Source organism: Dendrobates tinctorius, unplaced genomic scaffold (assembly GCF_039654945.1).
Source record: "Dendrobates tinctorius isolate UK_male_01 unplaced genomic scaffold, ASM3965494v1 ptg000029l, whole genome shotgun sequence".
Classification (NCBI taxonomy): domain Eukaryota; kingdom Metazoa; phylum Chordata; class Amphibia; order Anura; family Dendrobatidae; genus Dendrobates; species Dendrobates tinctorius.
The window spans coordinates 37,383,776-37,411,563 of NW_027361697.1; the positions used below are offsets into that span (position 1 = coordinate 37,383,776).

Genomic DNA, 27,788 nt, shown 5'->3' on the forward strand with positions numbered 1-27,788 from the left:
TTAGAATACAACTTAATGTCTGTGTTAATTAGTGAAATAGGGCGGAAGTTCTCTATGGCTTCAGGATCCCCTTTCATTTTGGGGATGACCGAGATCGAAGCCATCAGCATTTCGAATGGAAAAGCTCCCTTTCCTGAGGCATAATTGAACATCTCGGTAAGGTGAGGGGAGAGAGAATTGTTGAAGACTTTGTAATAGGCGTTGGTTAGTCCATCGGGACCTGGGGATTTGTGAAGATTAAGTTTCTTGATGGTGTCTTCAATTTCAATAGAAGTAAACGGGGCTGACAAGAACACTATATCATCGGAAGATAAAGAAGGCATATTTATTGTTGATAGATAGTTATCAATTTTTTCTAGGTTTTGGGAAAGCGGCTTAGGGTCAGGGTTTAAATTATACACCTTGGCGTAGAAGTTCGCAAATTCATTTGCTATTTCCTGGGGATGCGAAAGTTTAGAGCTACCATTAATCGAGTTAATTCTATTAATTTTATTATGAATTCTTTTGTTTTTGATTCGGTTGGCCATGTACCTCGTGGGTTTATTGAGAGACGTGTAATAGTTATACTTAGAAGATTTTACTATTGCTTCATAGGGGGAATTCAGTTGAGTCCTGAGTTCTTGTCTTAGTTTAGCAAGTTCTAATTTTAGGGTGGGAGATAGTGAGGCAAGGTTCACAATGGTACTTTCAAGTTTACGGATTGATAGTAGAGTAGCGTTAATTTTTTCTCTATTCTCTTTCTTTAATTTAGACGTAATGCTAATAATGACGCCTCTCACAACCACCTTGTGAGCACACCAATTAGTGAATGGGTTTGTCACTTCAGTTCTATTCTCTCTAAAGAAGTTATCTAAAGCTTCCTGGATGACAGTCTTGTGGATTGGATTATGTAAAATGTTTGCACTACACTTCCAGAGTTTGGCATTCTTCAAGGGAGGACCCAATAAAAGTTTGCCAAAAACCGGAGCGTGGTCAGAAATGGTTCTGTTTCCAATGGAGATTTCCTTAAATCTAGTGAGAGAAAATACATTTGTAACAATCAAATCAATCCTGGATGCGGATCGATGCACCTCAGAGAAATGTGAATATTCCCTCGATGTGGAATTTAAACACCTGAAAGCATCCAGTAACTCATTTTTATCTAACCATGCATTGAGGTTATCATGATTAGGTCTTGAGCTTGAAGAAGAAACCATAATATTGTTGGGAGTGATGTTGAAGTCACCTAAAAGGAATAAATCACCTCTTTTCACAATAGACACCTTTTTCATGACTTTGTTGAGGAATGACACTTGATCTCGGTTAGGAGCATAGATATTGACCAGTGCACATACCTGATCATTCAGTCTGCACACCAAGATATGGAATCTACCCCCCTCGTCCTTGTGTTCCTCCAAGGCTTCGAAGGGGATAGAACTCCCAATCATTGTCAATACTCCAGCTTTCTTTTTCGAGTTACAGGACTCGAAAATATGCAGATATTTATGATGATTAAAGTAAGGGTGATTCTCTTGTAGGAATTTTGATTCCTGGATACAGGCAATGTCTACACGAGAATCTAGGAGTTCCTTCCAGAGGATATGCCTCTTTCTTGGACTATTCAAGCTCCTGACATTGTACGATGCCACTTTGAAGCTCATGGTTACAATGCGGTGTGACTGACTAAGGTTAGTCTGCAGCGGAGTTACGCTGGATGCTCAAGGAGAAGGTTGAACTAGCAACACCAAAACTTATAGAACTTTGCTAACTACCAAACCTTTAGTTAACTTGTCGTCAACTTTGAATTTAGCTGCAACGAAAGGGTTAACGCAATAAATTGTTCAAGTAGTTCAATTACGAAACTACTTCCTTACAACGGGGTCCAGAATGTGGACGGGAAAAAAAAAAAAAAAAAAAAAAAGAGAAAACCTCCAATACGAGGTTAATCAGGCCAAAGCTGCCTGTTAAAACAAGGTAATCTTCCATGGTGAAGGCCCAAGTCATTTGCCGTGGTTAGGTTGAGCTTCTTTAATAGACCTGAGGAAGTCTGCTCCTTCTTCCGGTGAGAACAGAGGTATTGTCCTCCCTCTGTAGAAAACCAGCAGCTTCACGGGGAATCCCCATTTGTAAAGGATGCCTTTCTCCTTCAGTGCTGATGTTATGCTTTTGAATGATCGGCGTAGATCCAGAGTCTCCTTGGAAAGGTCAGGAAACACTTTAAGATCCTTGTGTGGATCCAGGAAAGTTTTGTTGGATTTCAGATAGTTCAGAATCTTCTCTTTAGTTTGATAAAAGTGCACCCTGTGAATGGTATCTCTAGGGACCTCTATAGGGAGCTTAGGAGGACGGGGTAGCCTATGGGCTCTGTCGATGATAAGGTCAGATGGTGTTAGATCAGGGATGGCCTGCTTAAAGATATCCTGAATATGGCCCGAAAGTTCATCTTGGGAAATGCTCTCCGGGATTCCTCTAATCTTTGGATTATTTCTGCGGCCTCTATCTTCGAGATCCGCCATCTTGGTCCTAAGCTTATGTATTTCCGAAGATAGGTATTCCAGGTCCACTGAGTATTCTGACGATCTCTGCTCGAGCTTATGTATCCTCTCCTCCTGGTTTACTAATTTTTTCTCCGTCTCGCGGAATTCTTGAAACTGCAGGTCAAGTCTTTGACTTTGAATGTCGAGTTTTTTGTCAAGTAGCGCACTTAACTTATTGAATAGGACCTCCATGTTATCCGAGGTTTGTGATTTCGGAGGAGGAATGTCGAGATCCAAATTAGACCCAAGTGTTTCCATCTTGGACCTGCTTTTGGCTGGAGTTGTGTTTGGGGAGTAGTCACTAGATTCCTCCTCAGACTCAGATATCCCTGCCGTATTTGAGTATTTTTCACCATAGGTTCTCGGCATTCTCCGCTTGGCGTTTATGGAAAAGTCCATGCTTTCTTGTAATTGGACTTCTGGTACAAATGTAACTTTTCTACCACGATCCGCTTGGTGATAGAGGTCTCTCGGAGGAGATCTAGATCTAATGGGGCTCCGAGCATTTACTTGGTCTCTTGAATGATGTCAGTTGTTAAATGATTTGTCAGATTTCAGAGAGTTTTGAGCTTTATTTAAGGGCGAGGTTAAATTTTTCCCCCTGGTTTTAATGCCGCTCATGATGCTGTAAGAGGATCCACTTAGATGCTGAACCGCAAAAACTTCACCAGCGATCTCAGAGGGATAATAAAGTTGGTTGAGATCTCTGTTGTGACTCCAAACGAGGATGCGCAGAGGGGTCGCAGTGGGCGATATTATTTATCTCAGGATGGGTTCTGCCGGGATCACAGCTGCGATCCCAATGGAAGACGCTCAGGAGAGGTCGCAGGTGTGGTGGAATTGGAGACTGAGATGCGTTCTGAGACTTTGCAGCGTCACCGTTTAAAACGCAGCTGCGATCTCGCGTCTCTGCTGATAAAGAGCGCCGACTCTAGGCAGAGTTATGGCTCTCCAGAAAGTCTATATAAGCTAAGGGGAGGAGGTCGGGGCGATCTGTCGTGTAATACTCACAGCCCCTACGATCTCCCGTGGTGAGCTTCTTTTTGCAGGCTGCAGCGTCTGGACCGGGGTCTCAAGGGAGAAGCAGCTGCGTCCCTGATTATGGAACCAGAGGGGAAGGCTGGGTAAGCCTTACAATAAAATACTGATTCCCACTTGCAGGTTGAGGGTCCTGACTAGCGTCGCTAGTGTGGGTGAGCTGGGAGCAGGTCCTAAAGGGTTGTGGAGTGTTGATTGAGGCTCTGGAAGCAGGGAGGCTGCAGCCCTGGAAGTCCGGGTGGCTGCACAGTGGTAATTTAGTCCGAGGCTTTGCGGCCCAGTGGTGTGGAAGGCCTCAGATGGTTTCTATGCTCCAGGAGGTCCAAAAACATCGGTTTTGGTGTCAAAATGTTCCTTATAGGGTCAGGGGTCCTTCCTAAAAGGTATCCAGGCAGAGTGGCATGAAACAGTCGAGTTGAGAGTCGGGTTGGGAGGTTTTTCTCAGGAGCTCCCTATTCCTAAGTCTCACATGCTAGTGAGCTAGGCCACGCCCCTGAAGAAGAGGTTGTTTCAAACACCAGTAATATTACTATATAATGTTCTGGTTTTGTTTTTTTACGGTGTTCATTGTGGAGGAAAAATTATATGTAACATGATTCCCCTCATCAGCACGATTACAGGGTTAAAAGTGCTTCGTTTTAGGGGTTGATTCATGAACATCTTGCCAATATTTATCTTTCTGCATGAGGCCAATTTTTCAGCTCTGACATCGCTTTAAAGTGGTAATCAGTTAGGAATGCTTCCACAAATCTCAGTGCTTCTGAGAATATTTTTTTTTGTGACACATTAGTGGTAAATTTTAGTGATGCGCGAACGTGCTCGAATAAGGTGTTACCAGAGAGTGCTCGGCTGCTATCCGAGTGCTCGAAAAATCTGTTCAAGTCCCCACAGCTGCATGTCTCGTGGCTGTTAGACAGTCGCAACACGTGAAGGGATTGGCTGTTTGCTAGGGAATCTCTGCATGTGTAGCAGCTGTCGAAAAGCCGCAAGGACATAGTTTTTGAGCACGCCGAAGATACTCGGCACACGAGCATGGTCAGATATCGCTTTATCCAAGCACGTTCACTCATCACTAGTAAATTTAGAGTGAAAAAAAATTGCATTTTTGAAAATATTGGAAATTTGACACATTTAAAAAGTTTAAAGTTTGGTATGACTTTGTTTTAAGGGCATAAAAATTCAATCAAAAAGGGTAATAACGAACATCTATTACGTGTTTACATTACATCAGTATTTTTTAAAGGGAACATGACAGGTCCCCCCAAAATCACTAGCATTTGTATAACTTCCCTTGCCAATCCTGCCATTACGCTCACAGGGGTGTGATAACATGCCGAGAGGGGAACTAGTCTGGGGAAACAAACATCCCATTGACTTGTCAAAAGTTTAGTTTGCATATTAAAACTGGACTTCAGAAATACTTTTTCTAAAGACCTGCTAATGTGTCAAACACTATAAAGGGCTGGTTGGGCAGAGTATCTATAAAAAAAAAAAAAATTATATATAATCGTATTTTCCGCTTTGTAAGACGCACTTTTTTTTCCCCAAAATTTGGGGGGAAAACAGGGGTGCGTCTTACAAAGCGGACATGCCTTACCTAGGCTGTGATCGGGGGCGTCCGGCGGTTGCTGGCCGCTGCTGCGGGTGTGTCCGGTGCCGCGTTGTGTGCCCGTCGATGCCCGGGGCTCTGCCAACATTGTGCGACAGGCCAGAGCCCCGGCATTTCCTCGGTTCCCTGTGTGCCGGTAAAAAGATGGCCGCCGGCGCGTGCGCAGATGAGATCTCGGGACCCAGTTCTCGAGAGATGAGATTTGAAATCTCATCTCTCGAGAGCTGGGTCCCGAGATCCCATCTGCGCACGCGCCGGCGGCCATTTTCCCTGGGTTCCCTGTGTGCGCGCGGTGGTGCCTGCAAAAAAATGGCCGCCGCGCGTGCGCAGATGGGATCTCGGGACCCAGCTCTCGAGAGATGAGATTTCAGATCTCATCTCTCGAGAACTGGGTCCCGAGATCCCATCTGCGCACGCGCCGGCGGCCATTTTTTTTTTTACCGGCACTTCAGCGCACGTATACAGGGAACTGAGGAAATGCTGGGGCTCTGGTCTGTCGAACAATGTCGGCAGAGCCCCGGGCATCGATGGGCACACAACGCCGCACCGGAGGCACCCGCAGCACCGGCCTCCAACCGCCGGACAAGTGGAGAAACCTGACACCAGCACAAGACTCTGCAGCAGCAACGGCACACATCGGAGCCCCCCCTCATCCCTGAATGCGGCCTGCAGCATCACTCCACGCCTGCCTCCTCCAGCAGCGAACCTGGGACCCCGCTACACCGCAGCCACCAACCCTGGTAAGCAATAAGATGCAAGGATTATAAGAGGCACCACCATTTTATTAAAAAATATTTTTTTCTTATTTTTCTCCTCAAAAATTGTGGTGCGTCTTATAATCCGGAGCGTCTTATAAAGCGAAAAATACGGTATATATATATATATATATATATATATATATATATATATATATATATATATATATATATCACACACATACATATACACACACACACAAATGCTACAGATTTGAGTATCATAGGGGCCCTGACAGGTTCCCTTTAAATGTTTTATTTTTTTACTTTTAAATTTACGAAAGATATATTATATGCACAAAACAGACTCCACAATTTGTTGTGCAATTACTCCCGAGTACGTTATTCCCACAGATGTGGTTGGAAATTACTGTTTGAGTGCACAACAGGGCACGGAAGAAAGGGAGCGCTATTTGAGTTTTGGAGCGCAATTTTGGATGCATTTAGAGAGCAGCTGGCATGTCAAGACCGCAGAAACTCCCACAAGTGACTCCAATTTAAACCTGAACCTCTCAAGGAATTCACTTAGTGGTGTAATGTAGAAATGAGCGAAACGGGTCGGTCAAATTCAAAAGTCGTCGACTTTCGCTCATTTGGGTTTCGCTGATCGAAAACCGACCATAGCGTGAGGTCGGCCATGCAGTCGCCGACTCGAGCGTCAAAGTCGCGTTACCCATAATGCTTCTAGCGCCTTTTCTCAGCCAATCATCAAGGACGCACACTGTGGGCTACGTGATGACATAGGCAATGGCCACCACCATCTTTGAGAAGGGCATTGCAGTGATTGGCTGGCTTTGTGTGGCGTCACAGTGGCTATAAAAGCCCTGAACGCCGATCGCCATCTTACTTCTGCCGATCTTAGCATAGGGAGAGGTTGCTGCTGGTCGTTCTCAATACGGGAGAGTGTTTAGGCAGGGAAAAAAAAATCTGTGCTTCTGCTGATAGCGATTTTCACTATACAACACAAGAGTTAGTGTGCAGTGAGAGGGGAGGATATTTTTGTGTACAGCAGCTCTGTTGGTTATTAGGCTGCCTTATAAGGCTACTTGATAGCTGCATGCTGTGTGCACACTGCTGTTCAGACTGCTTTTTTCAAACCAAAAATACGTTTATTCCTTTTGTCTGCACAGTTACTAAGCGTTCATTTTTTCACACTTTTGTGTGCAGCTGCGCCGGTGTTTATAAGGCTGCCTTATAAGGGTACCTGATAGCTTCACTGCTGTGGGAACACTGATGTGCAGACTGCTTTTTTAAAAGCAAAAATACTTTTATTCCTTTTTTCTACAGTTAGCGAGCGTTCATTTTTGCACACACCGTATAGAGGTGTACGCTCCTCACACACTACCGTGTACCGGCTGGTATCACGGACAAATATATGCTGTGCTTCACTCCGTAAAAAGATAGACAGAGATTTTCATTTTTCCATACATACACCGTATAGAGCTGTCCGCTTATCAAACAGTATTGTATATCTGCTGTTTGTATTGCGGTCAAATCTATACAGAGACAGCGTGAGACTCCGTAAATACATATACGGAAATTAAAATTTTTCCATACACCGTCTAGAGCTGTCCGCTTGTCAAACAGTATCCTACATCTGCTGTTTGATTATGGTCAAATCTATACAGAGACAGCGTCTGTGTGTGACTACTGAATAGACGGACATTTAAAATTTTCCATAAATACACCGTATAGAGGTGTATGCTCCTCACACACTACCGTGTACCGGCTGGTATCACGTACAAATATATGGTATCTGTGTGTCCCTCCGTAAAAAGATAGACGGAGATTTTCATTTTTCCATACATACACCGTATAGAGCTGGCCGCTTCTGATACAGTACCGTATATCTACTGGTTGGATTACGGTCAAATACATACTGGGAGAGCGTCTCTGACTAAGGAAATATATACGGAGATTTAAATTTTTACCTACACCTTATACAGCTGTACGCTCCTCATACAGTACCATATATCTGCTGGTATTTTTGTTACATTTTCACAAACATGAGGAAGTATGCTGGAAGAGGCCGTGAACGTGGGCGGGGGGGCCAGCCGGTACTGATGGTGGTGCATCTGCTGGTTATGCCAAAAGCATGATAGCAGCTAAGGCAGGTGTTGAGCCTGCGCCATCGTCTGGCACAAGAAGGCCTGTAAGGTTCCCTTTTCTTGGAGTAGGAAAATCGCTTTTAAAGCTGGAGCATCAGGAACAGGTTTTGGCGCACATTGCCGAAACAGCCACCAGCTCTACTGCCTCCTCTTCTGAACGTTCCAAACCTGCAAGCAAGGAGTTGTCAGTGCAGGGTTCTGGTCAGCAAAAACACCTTTCCTTGTGTCCTTCACCCCCACCAAAAGTGAAGGATGTGGCAGCCCACACTTCAGATTACTCTATGGAGCTCTTTTCACATACCATGCCTGGGTTATCCAGTCAAACCCTGAATTCCCCAGTCCAATATGAATCTGACATGGAGTGCACTGATGCACAGCCACTGCTAGAAAATTCTGCTGGTATATTGACCCACAGCACTACATTGCCCTCGCAGTCTACGGAGCCAGAATCTGACCCTGATGAAACTCAGGTGCCCCTTCCCGCATACTATACCACCTTACACGGTGACAGAGGAAGGTGCAGATGAAATTGAAGAGGAGGTGATGGATGACTCAGTTCTTGACCCGGATTGGCATCCATTGGGGGGGGAAGAGGGTGCCGCTGGCAATAGTTCAGATAAGGAGAGGAATCCAAAGCAGGCTTTGACAGCGCAGCAGCGGTTATCTGGCAGGCCCGTAGCTGTCCAAAAACATGGACCAAAAACCAAAAAAGAGTTGCAGGACAGCTTGGCCAGACGGTCAAATTAGCACAGCGTGCAAGCCCAGAAAATGTATACCATCGTAGGAAGAGTGCAGTGTGGCACTTCTTTGTCCAAAATCCTACTGATGAGGCAAAGGTTACCTGTAAGAAGTGCGGAAGGATCTTTAGCCGAGGGAAAAATCTCAGAAAATTTGAATACCAGTTGCATACTTAGACATTTAACCACCATGCACTTGCAAGCGTGGACAGACTACAAAACCTCAGGTAGCACATGTGCACCTGCTCTGACTGAAGGTAGCCAGCAACGCTCCATCGCTTCCCCCACTGTAAGACCACCGCCACCGGTAAGCACACCACCAGCAATAAATGTTGAGGTGTCGACGCAAAGCCAAATCACTCAGGGAATCACAATGGTTTTGCAATGAAACAGAATCTAGGCCATCACCACCAATACCATCACCAACCCCCTCTCACTCCGTCCGGTCCACCGCTAGTTCCCCCATATGCAGCTCTCAAGTCCAGCTCACCCAAGCAGCCACTCTGAGTAGGACAAGAAAGTACTCCATCCTCTCATCCGCGTACACGGTGTTCGAACGCCTACATTGCCAAACTGATCTCAGAGATGATGTCCTATCGTTTGGTTGAAAGCCAAGCTTTTCGCAAGCTCATGGCCTACGCTGTCCCACGCTATGACCTACTCAGTCGGCACTTATTTTCTCAAAAAGCCATCCCTGCCCTCCACCTTCATGTGAAAGACCGCATTGTCCATGCACTCAAACAATCAGTGAGTGGAAAGGTGCACCTCACAACAGATGCATGGTCCAGTAGCAATGACCAGGGCCGTTACGTGTCCATCACTGCGCACTGGGTTAATGTGGTGAATGCATGCTCCACAGGGAACAGCGGCGGTGGAACAGTGCTGCCTAGCCCACGGTATAGGAAACAGTTGGCTGTAGGCGTTCGACCCTCCTCCTCCATAAGCGAAAGCTCGTCCACAGAGCGCAGTCGCACGAGCACTCCATCTGCAGCTGCCAGTGTTGCACACAAGGTGTCCCACTATAGAACAGCTAGTGGTAAGCGGCAGCAGGCTGTGTTAAAGATGATGTCTTTGGGCGACAACAGACACACCGCCGAGGTACTGGCCGACTACTTTCAGCGACAAACTGAGTCATGGCTGGGCAGTCTACATCTTGAGCCAGGCAAGGTAGTCAGAGATAACAGCCGGAATTTTGTGGCAGCCATAGCCCTTGCAAAACTCTCACACATACCTTACCTGGCTCACACTTTGAACCTGGTGGTGCAGTGCTTCCTAAATTATCCAGAGTTAACAGCCCTGCTCCATAAGGTGCGAAGACTGTGCTCGCACATCCGTCGCTCGCCCGCAGACTCCAGTCATATGCAGAAGCTGTAGCGATTGCTCCACCTCCCCAAGCACCGCCTAACCATAGAGGTTGCAACAAGGTGGAACTCCACCCTGCACATGGTTGAGAGGCTGTGCGAACAGAGGCAGGCTGTTATGCATTTGTGGGAGGATACACGGGCAAGCAGTTTGAGGGAAGACATGGAATTTTCGGGTGTGCAGTGGTCAAAGCTGAAAGACCTCTGTAAAGTCCTTCAGTGTTTTGAGGAATGCACACGGCTGGTAAGCGCAGACAACACCGTTATAAGCATGAGCATCCCACTTATGCGTCTGCTCATGCAAAGTTTGACGCACATTAAGGATCAGGCGCCTGCAGCGGAGGAGGAACAGGAGGAGGAGGGAAGCCTTGATGACAGTCAGCCATTGTCTGCTCAGGGAACTGGTCTGGACGAGGTGGAGGAAGAAGAGGAAGAGGAGGATGATTATTTTGGGGAGGAGGATGCTTCTCAGGGGCAAGAGAAAATGTTGGCCTGCCAAGGTCAGGTACAGGGTTTGTGCGTGACTGGAGGGATGTGGATTTGCCAGAAAGTGCTCATCCACCCAGCAGTGGCAGTGCATTATTGACACCTGGAACATTGGCCCACATGTGTGATTATGCCTTGCGGATCCTAAAAAAAGGACCCCCGCATTGCCAAAATGATGAAGGATGACGACTACTGGTTGGCCAGCATCCTCGATCCACGCTACAAAGCCAAATTACACAACATCATGCCACAGGAGAACCTAGAGATAATATTGGCTAACAAACAAGCAACTCTGGTAAACCGTTTGTTTGAGGCTTTCCAAGCACACAACAGCGGTGCTGGTTCTCCCACGAGCCGTAGTGGGCACAATGGAAGAGGAGTTTGTGGTGCACACAGCCAAAGTGGCGTTGGAAACAGGGGTTTCATGTCCATTTTGTGGACTGATTTCTCAAGTACCGCTCACATGACTGATAATACTGCATCGATTGCAAGTGACAGGAGACAGCAGTTGTCAACTATGGTTACAAACTACTTCTCCCATATCGATGTTCTCCCTCACAAGTTATTCCTCTTTCACTATTGGGCCTGTAAACTGGATACCTGGCCTGAATTGGCACAATATGCCTTACAGGAGCTCGCTTGCCCTGCTGCTAGTGTCTTATTTGAAAGAGTCTTCCTGACAGAAAAAAGGACCCGTCTGTCGACCCAAAATGTTGATGATCTAACCTTCATTAAAATGAACCATGCATGGGTTTCAAAGGATTTTGTCTCACCTTCCCCTGATGACACATAGGTTGCCAGAAAATTGGCTCGCTTTTGTCCTCCTCTTCCTCGGACTTGCCCAATTCCGCAATTTACAGCTGCTGAATGTCCAGCCTACACATCAACATATGCCATTTTTTAAACCTCCCTAACTGAGCTGCCCACCCCCCTCAAGGGCTGGGGTCACCACCTCGCGCACCCGGGCAAGTGCCGTTGCTCTGAACAGGTGGATGGGCCCACTCTTGGCCGACGGCACTGGCACAGGGCCCCTCATAGTACAATACAGTGTCTCTGACGGTGGGGGGGGGGGGGCACTCGCCGTCAGACACACCAGCATACTATGAGGGGCCCTGTGCCAGTACCGCCGCCCACGAGTGTGCCCCCCCCTGCTTGCTCAAGGCCCCAGCACTTGCAATACTTAGCTCTCCCTGCTCCACCGCAGTGTAGTCTGGGCAGTTAAATCCTTCACATGGACGGCCACTACAAATTTGGTGTACTGATCGATGATGGTTAAGATGTAGCCATGTCCTGTCCTGCTGGCCTCTACCTTCAGATGATCAATGGCTACCATTTGTAATGGACGTCAACTCACAATCAGATGCAGTGGTGCTTTATGAAAACCTTTCACAGTTTTCATAGTCACAGACGTGTGACATTCCTGCCACCATTTTTCAATGTCTCCTCTCATGTCAATCCAATAGAACTGCCTACGGCCTCTGGCTTCTGTCTTTTGCACTCCAAAGTGACCAGACAGATCATGATAGGCAGTGAGGACCATGTCTACATCTCTCCCTGTGATCACAATTTGATGGAGACGAGTAACGGTGATGGGATCCACGCTACTGCGATACAGTAATCCTTTCTTCACAAAGAACCGTTTTCGCTATCTCCACAAAGTTACTGAGGGTCAGCATCGCCTCTGCAAAATCTACCGGGAGGTTTTCCCGTGATTAGTAATTCCCAAATTTCTGTAAACACTCGACTTTCCGTCTGTACTTGTATCCATGTAGTTTCCAGTAGCGGAGAGTCTGGACTGGCTGAGACTGAAACATATACGAAGATTTAAAAGTACCCCAACACTGTATACTGGTGTACGCTTCAATACATTTCCCTTTTTCTAGTTTTTAAATTCTGGTGTAATACATACTGAGCCTGTGAGTGTATGTGTCTGACTCCAGAAGTATAGAGGGAAATTTACAATTACCCCTAGACTGGATACACCTGTTATCTGCTGATACAGTACCTTTGTTCTAAATTTTTTATTACGGTATCATCCATACTGAGTGAGCGTGTGTGGTTTACTCCTTCTATATCTACGGAGATAACAATTTTTACCCTATACTATATACAGCTTGTATCTTGTTATACAGTACCTTTGTTTGACATTTAGTATTACGGTCAAATCCATACTGAGTTAGTGTCTGAGAGTGACTCCGGGACTATCTATACGGAGATTTAAATTGTACCCTTTAATATATATACTTGCTATCTTGTTATCCAGTACCTTTTTTTCAACATTTTGTATTATGGTCAAACCCAGACTGAGTGAGCGTCTGAGGGTGACTCCGGAAATATATACCAAGATTTTAAATTTGCCTAACACTGTATACAGCTGTATGCTTCTGATACATTACTTTTTTTGCCATTTTGATTCTGGTGTAATCCATAATGAGCCTGTGAACGTCTGTCTGTTACTCCGGAAATATATTTGGAGATTTGAGATTACACCAACACTGTATACAGCTGTACGCTTGTGTTACATTACCCATTTACAGCTTTTCATATTCTTGTGTAATCCATACTGGGCCTGAGAGCGTTTGTGTCTGCCTCCCGAAATATATACAGATTCAGAATGTTTACACTATACTATACAGTTATGGCCAAAAGTATTGACACCCCTGCAATTCTGTCAGATAATACTCAGTTTCTTCCTGAAAATGATTGCAAACACAAATTCTTTGGTATTATTATCTTCATTTAATTTGTCTTAAATGAAAAAACACAAAAGAGAATGAAGCAAAAAGCACAACATTGATCATTTCACACAAAACTCCAAAAATGGGCCAGACAAAAGTATTGGCACCCTCAGCCTAATACTTGGTTGCACAATTTTATAACAGCGGGAGGTGATTTTATTGTATTCTTACACTAAAATGTTTTTTTTTTTTTACTTTTCAGGCACAGTGCAAGGGGAAGGAGCGCCATCTTGAAGCACAGATTTTGCTGGAATGGTTTGCAGGTGCCATGACACATTACCAGAGCCCCCTACAGATCAAAAACAGACCCCATATTACAAACTACACGCCTCAATTAATTAATCTATGGGCAGTAAAGAGCATATTAACACAACAACTTATTCACAAAGTTTTAGACCATTGGGCAGTGGGAAAAATAAAAATCAAATTTTTTTCCCCCACTATAATGTAGTTTTAGCCCCAGATTTTCTTTTAATTTTCACATGTGGCAATATATGAAAATTAATAGTTTGCTTTGTATTTTCTTCTGTACTCGGCAACATCCGATATGTGGCCGTACATTTCTGTTTGGCCACATGATGAGACTCGGGAGGGATGGAGCACTATTTCATATCTAAACCACAGATTATTCTAGAATAGTTTGCAAATTTCATTTGCAGAACCCCCAAGTGCTAGCACAGTAGAATCCCCCCAAAAGTGACCAGTTTGGAAACTACACCCCTGTGGGAATTCATCTACAGGTGTAGTGACAATTTTGGTTCCAAGTGTTTTCCAAAATAAGGGCAGTGGATGCTGCAGATTGAAAATTGAAAATCTGCCACTGTCGCGGCACATACATTACAGCGCCCCATACATTACAGCGCCCAGTTTGTGCTTCTGTAGACATGCACCTTGTTAAACGTCTTCTTCACGCTACAGTATTGGAAACAGACGCCAGCTGTGGTCTAGGCACACTGTACAGCTCAGAAAGGAGTGGAACATCTAGAAGCGCAGATTGTGCTGGATTTTTTTTTTTTTGGCCTGAAATATGTCACTATTTCGGAGCCTTTGTGCTACAAGTAATGTGCTAACCCCCCTATATTTCCACTGACAGACCTGAGTGGGGGTTTGCTTTTCATGGGTTGAGTTGAAGCTGTTCTTTTTAGTGTTTTTGATTACTTTTAAAGGGAATGTCACCAAGTTTTAGCTGTGTAATCTGAGAGTAGCATGACGTAGAAAATCCCGATTCTAGCAGTGTCACTTACTAGGCTGCTTGGCGCATTTTTTATCGAATCCGTGTTTTCTCGGCAAGAGATGTAGCAAAGGTCAGAAAGCGGAGCTGTGTATAACCCCGTCCACACCTGAGTGGCGAACTGCCAATCAGTGGTAGAGGCACGGTTATACAGATTAGCTGGACTGACATGTGCAAAACATCTAGTCCTGCAATGATAATCTCATGCTGATAAGTCACTGATTGTATTGACACTACAGCAAGCGACCCATCATTGGAATCAGGGTCTCTGCCCCCAACATTATGCTGCTCTCTGATTATATAGAATAAAATTTGCTGATTGATTCCCATTAAGGCTTGGCTCACATTTATCCTGAGCACTTTTATCATAGTTTACTTCTAAATCTCCAAAATAAGCGACTCCGGTGAAACCACTGTAACGACGCACATGGAGACACTTTGGGCTCCATCTGGCCACTTTTCTGGTGGTGTCCCATATTTGTAGTCAAGCACAAAATCACTGACGACCACTCTCCTGTGCATCTCTAAAAAGAGGAGACACTGCTGGGACATAGGCTTGACAGAGCCAAAGTGTCTCCATCCACATCATTATAGTGAATGGTTCTGATGCGGGTTTCATCTGAATCCTATTTTTCAGAGAGGTAGAAACCCCGATGTAAATGCTCAGCGTAGAGCGCAACATAAATGAGAACCGAACCTTTTCGCAGTTTTTAGGAGGCAGAATGAACAAATAAACAGCCATGTGAGCGCTGAATCTAATGTCATGTGAGGACTAGGAAACCAAGTGTCGACATTTATCAATTGATGCTGGGAACTGAGGTTTTTTATATTTTATAGGGGTTAAAGGGAATCTGTCACCTAATTTTCCACGTATAAGATGCGGCCACCGCCATGAGGGGCTTATCTACAGCATTCTGAAATGCTGTAGATAAGCCCCCGATGTAAACTGAAAGAGAAGAAAAACGAGTTATATTATACTCACCCAGGAAAGGTCAAGGTCCAATGGTTGTCGCGGTCCGGTGCCTCCCAGTGCACAGGCGCCGGGAAAGGTCAGAGAGGTCAGGTGCCTGCGCACTGCAGTTTTCTGCTGTGTCCTCGACAGGGCAGAACAGTGCGCTTGCGTCGGAGCCGCAACAGGAAGCAAAGAGGACGTCATCGCTAGAAGATGGGAGGCGCCGGACCGCAACACCCATCGAACCCGGACCGCCCGAGTGAGTGTAATATAATTCGTTTTTCTTCTCTTTCAGGTTACATCAGGGGCTTATCTACAGCATTACAGAATGCTGTAGATAAGACCCTGATGGCGGTGGCCGCAGCTCATATGCGAAAAAATAGGTGACAGATTCCCTTTAACGTGAACTAGAAACTCAAGGGGGTCCATCAATGTACTGCTAGGTGAATGTATTGAAATGACCACAGCTCATGAGAACATCTTACAAGGATCATCAATGGACACAGAAGCCGCTGAGCTCACCCAAGTAGGAGGATTCATGTTCTGAGTGTTTGGGGCGTTTCAGACTAGAGCAGAACAGAAGTTTTTTTGGAGTGGTAAAGTTAAAAGTCAGCAGTGGATCAAGAAGTCTCTGTGTAGCCCCCAACCTTAGGTACGCAGCAATTTCTTCTGAGAACTCGACAACCTGGAATAAACCAGGTTCCACTACACAATGACATGAGCGGCTTCTCTCCTTACCGGCTGTCTTTTTCCTGAATAGATTCTGTAGCAGTCTATCACGTGCCGTTATAAAAGTGATCCCCAACCCTCTCACCTGACACTTTCTCTCGTCCCCTTCTGCTGCCTCCAGGAGCTGCTCTTTCTTATTGCTTATCTGTTGGATTTCTTGAAAAACGTTTGATGCACGTCCATGCACGGCCTGTCTCTTTTCTTGAATGTGGCTGCAGATCCTGTGTAATTAAGGGAGATTGGTCAAACATTCAATTCCTCCCCAATATATCACTAGGATGGCACTCCTCCTCCAGCATAGGCTTTCTGCAGAATCAGAGGTTATATCAAGCTCTCCAAAAGAGGAGCCTCAGTAGCTAAGAACATGGTGATGCCCAGACGTCACTATTGGTCTAAATATCACCTCTATTTACCTAAAAATGTGTGTAATGGGCATTAAAAAAATATATATGGTACGAAACCACAGATATATAGACCTAAAAGCTTGTCCTGCAAATGATCAATTCTTTCAAAACTATCTGCCTACAGATCAATTAATTGCCGCTGCTCCACTAATACTGAAATGTGTTTTGTTTGTCTTCTGTTACAAACTTGCTGTTCCCCCAGTAACAATAGAAGAAAAAAGAAAAAGTTCCAAAATCAGCAGAGAAGCATCAAATTAGAGGGGGTGCACAGTTTAAAATGAGCAGCCAGCGCAAGCCATGATAACGTGCTGCCGGCGCCAGCCACGCTACCGAGCAGCCGGCGCCAGCCACGGGGTTGTCCACATTTTCTCCGCCAACAGACGAGCGCTCACATGGAATTTGGTACAGAAAGACAAAATAGTGAACGGAAATAAAACTCACTCCAAGATCTCGTTTTTCCGCTGCAGAAAATCCTCTACTTTCTTCTGATTCTTTATATCCATTTTTGCCAGTTTCTCTTTCTTTATCTGGATACTCCTTTTAAACTGGGTTTCTTCAGCAGCACTGGAATTCAGCTCCAAGTTCTTATTAACAATTTGTTCCTCTTTTTGTCGCGTCTAAGAGAAAAAACAACAAGTAATATACCTGAAAGTGAGAGACACCAAATCTGAGTGTATGCACAATAAGGCATCGCAGGGTGCTGAAGCCAACCCTTATGGCACGAGTACCTCTTCCAGGATCTTCCTGTACATCTCCAGGTGGGTCTCGATACTGTGCAGCTTCTTATTGTAGGCCTGCACGTCTGACTGCCACAGGCAGGCCACGGTCACCCGCTCCCGATAATGATCACATTTCTCACTGGTCTCTTGCTGTGAATACAATGTCATATATAGAACCTTTCAGGAGCTTATAAGGGACAGATGACGAAGGAGAAATAACTGGGGGTGACGATTTATTGATTACTCAGTGGCCGACAGACAACGGGGGCATTATTTGATCTTACCCTTGCTTGCTTCAGTCTTTGGACATTTTCTTTCATCCGCTCAGTTTTATTTTTGCGCTGTTCTGGAGATTCCACAACCTGGGATTTCATGCGCTCTTGTTCTTCCTTCATGGTGGCAATGGCTAGCTTGTGCTGATTCTGTGGCAAAGAGATATGTTCATCAGAGAGAAAAACGTCCACCTGGACTTCAGAGATGATCTACAGCTAGGATGGTGGCCTAGGGATTTAATATTGATATCAATTAGTGATGAGCGAGCATGCTCGTGGGCTAATAAGAGTATCTTCAGCTTGCTCGTAGACCATGTTCGAGTTTCCGCGGCCACACGTCTCGTGGCTGTTCGACTGCCGCAACACATGCAGGAAGTGCCGAACAATCAGTAAATCCGTGCATGTGTTGCGCCTGTTGAACAGCCACGAGATATGCAGTGGCGACTCGCATATAGTATTCAAGCACGCCGAAGATACTCTACTAGCACATGAACATGGCGGATAACAACTTATCCGAGTACGCTCACTCATCACTAATAGCAATACTTGGGAAGCAACCATCTCGGTTGACTGTCCCATACATAGGAGTACTCACTCTGCAGAGCGCTCGTGTTCTCTACGAGAGAGACGCTGGTGGCGACTTATTTCCGGGAGACAATACGATAGGTAATCTGAAACTGGATGCGCCGGATCAATATTTTCCTCAACAATAAATTGTTCGGTTCCCCCATACACATTAGACTGTGAGCAGAATCTGTCAATATCGATGGGTGCTGCCATTATTCTAATGTGTACAGCGGGATTTAACTCCTCACATCCAGCTGAACGATGGTCACCAGGTACACCTCTGCAGATTTAGTGTTGGCTGTGCCTGGTGAACAGCAAAGAGGGGCCAGTGTTTGCTGCAGCCCACAGGTCGGGGTTGGATCTCCACCTATTAGAGTCTGATGACCTTTCCTATATCATTACTATGGAAGTCCTGGAAAATTCCATAGGTTTTGTGCACACGTTAAGTATTTCCTGCGCTTTTTCTGTGCAGGTTCATCACAAAAACTGAAAGCGTTCCTAGAACCAGCTAAGTGAATGGGAGTCGTGAAATCTCCTGCATACGTTGCTCATTTTTTCCTTGCAGATTTGAAGCACTTTTATATCTGCCGCATGTCAATTCTTTCTATGGAAATGGGAAAAATGCATGAAAAACTAAAGCAAAAAAAAACGCAAAGAAGCATCAATAATAGGGATTTTTGTGTGTACTCACCGTAAAATCCTTTTCTCCGAGCCAATCATTGGGGGACACAGACCATGGGTGTTATGCTGCTTGACAATAGGACACTAAGTGAACACAGAAAAAAGTTAGCTCTTCCCCTGCAGTATACATCCTCTCGCTGGCTGGGAATTCCCCAGTTCGGTGAAAAAGCAGTAGGAGTATTAAACAAGGAACAATAACCATGTCAAAACCTAAGAACGAGACAACAAGCCAAAAGGCTAACAGGGTGGGTGCGTGTCCCCCAATGATTGGCTCGGGGAAAAGGATTTTACGGTGAGTACACACAAAAATCCCTATTTGTCCTACGCCTCACTGGGGGACACAAACCATGGGACGTCCTAAAGCAGTGCCTGGGTGGGGAGCATACAATTGCTGATACCCCATATACCACTGGCTTAACGCTGTGGCACTGCCCGATTGCAGAATGCGCCTCTCAAGAGCTGCATCCGCAGAGGCCTGAGAGTGAATTTGGTAATGTTTTGTAAAGGTATGCAGACTGGACCAAGTCTCAGCCTTGCAGACCTGTTCTGCCGACCCAAGAGGCACCCACTGATTGGGTAGAATGCACCTTAATCCCTACTGGGATAGGCGTGCCCCTGACACGGTAGGATTCCTGAATAGCCAAGCGAATCCACTTAGCTAGCGTGGCTTTTTGAAGCGGCTAGACCCTTCCTATGCCCGTCTGGAAGTACGAACAGGGAATCTGACTTGCGGAAGGGAGCCATCCACGAGATGTACCGTCTAAAGAGCCCTAACCACATCCAGGGTGTGGAGGGCCTTCTCAATGCGATGGACTGGTGCCGGACAGAAGGAAGGCAAAACAATTACTTCATTGAGATGAAAGGAAGACACGACTTTGGGCAGGAAAGACGGGGACGTCCTCAGAACTGCCTTGTCCTGATGAAAATTTAGAAACGGAGCACGGCAGGACAGGGCCGCCAATTCCGAAACTCGTCTGATTGACGTAATTGCCACTAGAAAGACCACCTTCCAAGAGAGAACAGTTAGTGGTACGTCCTGCAGTGGTTCGAAAGGCGCCTCCTATAAGGCTCAGATAACCAAGTTAAGGTCCCATGATTCCAATGGCCCGATATATAGGGAGGCGCCACATGAGAAACTCCCTGAATGAACGTCTTCGCCTGCAATTTGGTAGCGATTTTGCGTTGGAATAGAACTGACAAAGCTGAAATTTGGCCCTTGAGCGAGCTAAGCGTGAGGCCTGACTCTAATCAGGATTGTAGAAATTCCAATATGGAAGGAATGGAGAACACCAGAAGGAATCGTCCATGGTCCTTGCGCCACAAGGTTTTCCAGGTGCGGTGATAAATGCGCATGGACACGGGCTTCCTAGCACTAATCAAGGTGGAGATCACCTCATGAGAGAAACCAGCCCGTGCTAAAAACCAGGATTCAACGGCCACGCCGTCAAAGACAGGGTCCCGGAGTTCTGGTGGTAAATCGGGCCCTGTGAGAGTAGATCCATGCGATCTGGAAGTCACCAGGGAACGTCGGCGACCAGTTGTACTAGTTCTGCGTACCATGCCCGGCCAATCCGGCGCGACTAGGATCGCTGGTACCCCTTCTGCTCTGATTTTCTTGATGACCCTTGGAAGCAACGGAAGAGGGGGGAAAATGTACGGGAGCTGAAACCGGTGCCACAGCAGAACTAGGGCGTCTGCTCCGATGGCGCATGGATCGCACGATTGGGGAATGAACCAGGGAACCTTGCTGTTTAGTCTGGAGGCCATGAGATCCACATCCGGAGTCCCCCAGCGACAGCAAATCTGCTGAAAGACTTCCGGATGAAGAGACCACTCTCCTGAGGAAAAGCATTGGCGACTGAGAAAATCCGCCACCCAATTGTCTATCCCCGGGATGTGGATTGCCGAGATGGGCGAACGGTTGGTCTCAGCCCAATGGAGGAGGTGACTCACTTCGTGCATGGCCATCCTGCTCCGAGTATCCCGACGGTTGACCTGCGCCACAGCAGTGGAGTTGTCGGATTGGATCCTGACGGGGTGACCTGCGAGGAGATGGTGGAAACTAAGTAGGGGTAACTTGATCGCTCGTATCTCCAAGATGTTGATGAGGAGACGTGACTCTCGAGTTGACCCTGTGCCGTGTGGAGACGAAAAACCGCACCCCAGCCCAGAAGACTTGCGCCTGTGGTCACCACCGACCATCGTACTGGGAGAAGGGACTTCCCTTGATTCAGGCAGGATTTCAGTGTCCACCACTTGAGGGTTTGTCTGACCCGCAGGGACAGAAGGAACCAACGGTCCCGGGAGAATGGGTTATTGTCCCAAGTCAACAGCCACGCATGTTGTAAAGAGCGGAGATGGAACTGTGCGAATGGGACCGCTTCTATCGCTGCTACCATCTTTCCGAGAACTCTCATGCTGAAACGTATGGAGTGAGAACTGGTTGGGAAAGAATCCGCGCTCCCTGTTGTAAGGCTCGTGCCTTTTCTGGAGGGAGAATAACCAACCCGCGGGGAGTGTCCAAGATCATTCCCAAAAAGGAAATGTGCTGAGCAGGTGTTGGGGGAAGACTTTTCGAAGTTTATCTTCCAACCCAGGTGAGAAACTGTATTTACTGTGATATCTACGGATTCCTCGCAGGCTGGAAGGGACAGACCCTTGATCAGTAGGTCGTCCAAATACGGCAGTACCACCACTTCCCGAGTGTGAAGAATGGCCATGACGGCCGCCATGACCTTGGTAGACTCTGGGGGCGGTGAGGAGTCCGAAGGGCAAGGCAACAAACTGGAAGTGTTCCTCGCGAATTGCAAAGCGGAGGAACTGCTGGTGGGATGGACAAATTGGGATGTGAGGGTAAGCATCCTTGATATCTATGGATGCTAGGAACTCTCCTCCTTCCATGGAGGCGACAACTGACCGGAGATTCCATTCTGAATTGCCGTACCTTCACAAACTGATTTAACAGCTTGATGTCCAATATGGGACGCATCGTTCCATCCTTCTTTGGAACCACAAAAAGGAGAACCTTTCGTCTTGAGGGACCGGAATGATGACTCCATCCCTTTGCAGCGCCTGTGTCCGTCATTGGACATTAAGGGGTTAAAGAGGAGTCCCGGAGGTCAGAAACTCCACAGTCCGTGAAAGGGGCGCAGCCCACTCAGGGGGACTAAATACAGGGGGCCCGGTGGCAGCGGCGGCGGATGGCGTTTGAGCACAAGCTGGGTCACAATCCGTACATAACGGATTAGTTTGGGCACTGGGCAAGAGTGGCACAAGAGGTAAATAACGCAGTGTGCTTTTTAGTAGCCCTTTTGCTTCCTTAGCTTGAGACATAGTGCCCCTGAAAGGGTTACAGGCAGAGCCTGGGCTGCAGATGAGGTGAGAGTGCAGAGAAAAGGCTTAAGCTTCCTTGCTAGGGCCGAAGTAGCTTACCCACGGTCCTGATGCTGTGTCCCCAGGAGGAATAGTGGTGGCCCTGCAGCATCGCTGCTGTCAGTCAGTGCGCGCCCCCGCAGCCGTTCCAGAGCAGGCTGAGGTAAAAAAACATGGCCCCCGAGACTTAACAGGGCGCTTCTCGTTCAGAGAAGCGCCAAGGACGTGGGCGGCGGCGCTAACGGTGGGCGGCACTATGTAAATTGCGACCTAGTCCGGCCGAAAAGCTGGGGACTAAATGTCTGGGCCTTCCAGTGCTAAGCGCCGGATGAAAGGAAAGACCGGGGGGCCACGACAGGGCGCCGATGTACCGCCGCTGGCACTAGGTCAGCGCCTCTCCCAGAGACCAGGACCCGACCCCATACCTCCAATCCGGTGCTCACACAGGCCGCGCTGTCTTGGACTTTCCAGCTGCATATTTCATCGTCCTGGGCGATGTAGCAGAGCCAGAGGAGTTCTTAAAGAGGTATACCTCAATAAATCCTCCCTATGGAGAGGCCATGGGGCTAATTTAGTCAGAAGCGTGGATCTCAGTGCATTCCATGCGCTTTTTGTTCGTGCATGGAGATTGGGACCGTAAAGGAACCATCGCCCTGAATAGTCAGGTATGCCCCAGGGAGTCGCGAGAGGGTACGGGGAGATATACTCCGCGTTCTTGCCTGTTGTTGGTTCAGGGGAGAGCGGACCCTTGAAAGGAACAGTCTCCCCCTTCACTCCGTTAATTAAAAAATAAAAGTTTACAGAAAACTCAAAAATTGAAAATAAACATGGTGGGGTCTGAAGCCAGACCCAAATGCCTCCTACTGACACTAAGCAAGAACTGGGTAAATCTCAAGCCAGCGAGAGGGTGTATACTGCAGGGGAGGAGCTAACTTTTTTCTGTGTACACTTAGTGTCCTCCTAGTGGTAAGCAACATAACACCCATGTTCCTGTGTCCCCCAATGAGGCGTAGGAGAAACTAGAGTATTTTATGCTACGTTTTTACTAGTAACACACCAGATTTTTGAGTACACACCCTTATAGAGGAATACTACATGTGAAGTTAGAGGAGCTTATGTTGAATATATGCCATCTAGGAGGTCCCTACTGGTACTTCACACTTGTATTGTTCTGTTTGGAGGTGCAGGTCAGTCTTTTTGATATTTGTAGTGATCGCTGCTGACAATCAATGAAATCAGAGAAGTACCATACATGTAAATGGCATTGCTGAGATTAGCGATTGCTTGCAGTGGTCACGCGACCGATTGTATATTGTAATAATTGTAATATTGAGATAAACTTTTCTTAAAGATCAAATATTTATTTTCCACCATAATTTGCAAAATAAATCTTGTCAAATCAGACAAGGTGATTTTCTGGATTTGTTTTCTCCTTTTGACTCTCATAGTTGTGGTCTACCTATGATGTCAATTACATGCCTCATCTTTTAGGTGGGAGAACTTGCACAATTGGAGGCTGACTAAATACTTTTTTTTCATGTGTGTGAGTGTATTTTTTTTTTTTTTTGCTTTAGAACTGTACTTACCAGTTTCTTCATTTTTTCAGCAAGGTCGGCTTTTTGTTGTGCAATCTTTTCCTGAAGGACGAGCTATACAGCCCAAGATATAAGGATATTGGTTATCACAAGGGCTCACTAAGAATATACACATCACTTTTGTAGGGTTGTGCTGTATAAAGCAGGGCATGTGTTAGATGCTCCACTGAAACAGTAAGGTTATTAAAAAATTTTTTGCCTCCTAAAGAACCGCAGAGCAGCATTTTTTAGCCATAGGTTGGGTCGTAGAAAAAAAAAAAATTAAAAAAAATTATTATGCATTGCTTTTATAGCACCACTAATTCCACAGCTCTTTACAGACATTATCATCACAGGAAATTTTAGATTCGGAGTCCCAATCAGTACGTCTTTTGAGTGTGGGAGGAAACAAGAGAACCTGGATGACCCCACGCTAACACGGGGAGAACATACAAACTCCTTGAAGATCTCGTCCAAAAATTAAAATACCGTATATACTCGTGTATAAGACGAGATTTTCAGCCAATGTTTTTGGGATGAACGTCCCCCTCTCGTCTTACACACGAGTCACATACCTGGGGGTCGGCGGGGAAGGGGGAGCGGGGTGTCAGAGATCATACTGACCCCCTGGCGCGGTCACTGCAGCCCCCCTGCTTCTCCAGGTCTCCCTTCCTGCCTTCAGCGGTCATGTGGTACCGCTCATTAAACTTCTTGAATATGCGCATACTCATGAGTGTAATGAGCGGTATCACGTGACCGCTGAAGGCAGTGAGACCGTGGAAAAGCCAGGCTGCAGAGACAGCGCCAGGAGTGGTGAGTATAGGGATATTCACCTGTCCCCGTTCCCACGCTGCTCACCGCTATCTGCTGCATCCTGTGTCAGTGACGTTTAGCCAGCAGGGGGTGCGGTGACGTGGTTAGTGCGCGCCACGCCCTCTGCTGGCTGAACAGTCACTGACAGATGACGTGGCAGACAGCGGTGACCGGTGAGCAGTGATGGAGCCCAGACAGGTGAATATCTCAGGTGTCGGATCCTGAGCAGGAGAGGGGAGTATGGCATTTTTTTTTTTTGCAGCAGCATATGGGGGCATATTCAGTGGAGCAGCATATGGGGGCATATTCAGTGGAGCAGCATATGGGGGGGCATATTCAGTGGAGCAGCATATGGGGGGGCATATTCTGTGGAGCAGCATATGGGGGGGCATATTCTGTGGAGCAGCATATGGGGGGGCATATTCTGTGGAGCAGCATATGGGGGGGCATATTCTGTGGAGCAGCATATGGGGGGGCATATTCTGTGGAGCAGCATATGGGGGGGCATATTCTGTGGAGCAGCATATGGGGGGGCATATTCTGTGGAGCAGCATATGGGGGGGCATATTCTGTGGAGCAGCATATGGGGGGGCATATTCTGTGGAGCAGCATATGGGGGGGCATATTCTGTGGAGCAGCATATGGGGGGGCATATTCTGTGGAGCAGCATATGGGGGGGCATATTCTGTGGAGCAGCATATGGGGGGGCATATTCTGTGGAGCAGCATATGGGGGGGCATATTCTGTGGAGCAGCATATGGGGGGGCATATTCTGTGGAGCAGCATATGGGGGGGCATATTCTGTGGAGCAGCATATGGGGGGGCATATTCTGTGGAGCAGCATATGGGGGGGCATATTCTGTGGAGCAGCATATGGGGGGGCATATTCTGTGGAGCAGCATATGGGGGCATATTCTGTGGAGCAGCATATGGGGGCATATTCTGTGGAGCAGCATATGGGGGCATATTCTGTGGAGCAGCATATGGGGGCATATTCTGTGGAGCAGCATATGGGGGCATATTCTGTGGAGCAGCATATGGGGGCATATTCTGTGGAGCAGCATATTCTGTGGAGCAGCATATGGGGGCATATTCTGTGGAGCAGCATATGGGGGCATATTCTGTGGAGCAGCATATGGGGGCATATTCTGTGGAGCAGCATATGGGGGCATATTCTGTGGAGCAGCATATGGGGGCATATTCTGTGGAGCAGCATATGGGGGCATATTCTGTGGAGCAGCATATGGGGGCATATTCTGTGGAGCAGCATATGGGGGCATATTCTGTGGAGCAGCATATGAGGGCATATTCTATGAAGCAGCATATGAGGGCATATTCTATGAAGCAGCATATGAGGGCATATTCTATGAAGCAGCATATGAGGGCATATTCTATGAAGCAGCATATGAGGGCATATTCTATGAAGCAGCATATGAGGGCATATTCTATGGGGGCATAGTCTATGGAGCAGCATATGAGGGCATAATCTATGGAGCATCTTATTGGGGCATAATCTATTTAGCAGCATATGGGGGCATAATCTATGGAGCATCTTATGGGGTCATAACCTTTATGGAGCATTATATGGGGCCATTATTAACCTTTGTGCAGCATTATATGGGGCGTATTTTGTATGGAGCATCTTATGGGACCATCATGAACTGTATGGAGCTCCTGATTCAATATGGATATTCAAAAACATTTAACCTACTGATGTCTCAATTAATTTTACTTTTATTGGTATCTATTTTTATTTTTGAAATTTACCAGTAGCTGCAGCATTTTCCACCCTAGGCTTAAATGCGAGTCAATAAGTTTTCCCAGTTTCTTGTGGCAAAATTGGGGGGGGGGGGGGTCGGCTTATACACGAGTATATACGGTAAGTACTCTAACGCCTTAATGAAGCAGCTTTTTTTTTTTGCAATTATTAATTTTTCCTTCCCTTTTTCCAAGACGCATAAGTTGTTTTCTCTCCATAGAAAGACTCTTAAGGCTTGTTCTTTGCGGGACGAGTTGTAATTTTGAATGACACCAGTCACTTTACCATGTACTGTACTGGAAAAAAAAAATTTTGAGTTTGTAGCCATCCCCACCCCGCACACTCCTCCCAAGGCCGACAACTTTTTATTTTTCCATTGATGGAGCCGTGTGAGGGTTTGTTTTTTGCAGAGTGAGCTGACATTTTTAATTGCAACATTTAAAAAGTATTTTGAACACTTTTTAGTAAGAATTGTGGGGAACAAAGGGGGACAAAAAAGAAAAAAAAAAAAAACACAGCAATTCGAAGGTCCTGATTATTTTTTTCCTTTATGGCATACAGCATATGGGTTAAATAATTTTACATTTATAGAAAAAAATATATTTTTTAAAAAAATATATTTTTTTGCCATCATGCGCTCTTCAAAGATGAGAACTTAGCGCAAACTAACTCATCCAAGAAGGATTACGCCTTTAGCATTCTCACACACAATTATGTGATCCCTCCTGGTGAACCGGCATGAAGTCACCTAGGATGTTTCCGTATCACCCATGGACGATAACACTTTAGGAAGCAGTAATTACTGAACTATTATAAGTGGTCACATTATCGAACCTACAAATGTTTTCTTTCAGGACACAAAGGTCCAGATGTGCAGGATTTCTCCTTTTCCCCTAAGAAAGTAGTCTAAGAGCAGGGTAACCCTCATAACATGCACAGGTGGGGGGAAGTTGGGAGTGATGCTATAATGACATATTGCCCCAGGGCTCATTACTGTGACATTTATAAGACCCCGAGGGGCGACTCACGTCTTTTCCACGATACTCCTGGCTTATGGATTGCTGCAGATCATGAATTTCACTGGAAAGAGTCTTGAATTCAGCTTGTTGTTCAGGTGGGACCGTCCTAGGTGCAAAGAATTTTATTTAAAAAACATGGATTTTTGTGAGTACTCACCGTAAAATCCTTTCCTCCGAGACGCTCATTGGGGGACACAGAGACTGTGGGTGTGTGCTTCTGCCGTCTGGAGGCTGACACTAAGTATACAAAAAAAGAGTTAGCTCCTCCTCCGCCGCATACACCCTCGCCCCCAGACCGGGCGTAACTCAGTTTAGTGCATAAGCAGTAGGAGAACGCGCCTTAAATTC

General features: G+C 46.3%; 1 protein-coding gene across 1 annotated transcript in view; it reads right to left on the bottom strand.

The window, feature by feature from the left end:
• NUF2 (NUF2 component of NDC80 kinetochore complex) overlaps positions 1–27,788 on the bottom strand; it is a 61,223-nt gene that overhangs the window by 6,198 nt on the left and 27,237 nt on the right. The window contains exons 8-13 of the mRNA XM_073571616.1: positions 27,450–27,546; positions 23,862–23,924; positions 17,668–17,805; positions 17,393–17,533; positions 17,106–17,281; positions 16,346–16,481 (exon numbers count right to left, since the gene is read on the bottom strand). Coding sequence (XP_073427717.1) covers positions 16,346–16,481; positions 17,106–17,281; positions 17,393–17,533; positions 17,668–17,805; positions 23,862–23,924; positions 27,450–27,546 — 751 coding nt within the window. The remainder of the gene's footprint in view (positions 1–16,345; positions 16,482–17,105; positions 17,282–17,392; positions 17,534–17,667; positions 17,806–23,861; positions 23,925–27,449; positions 27,547–27,788) is intronic.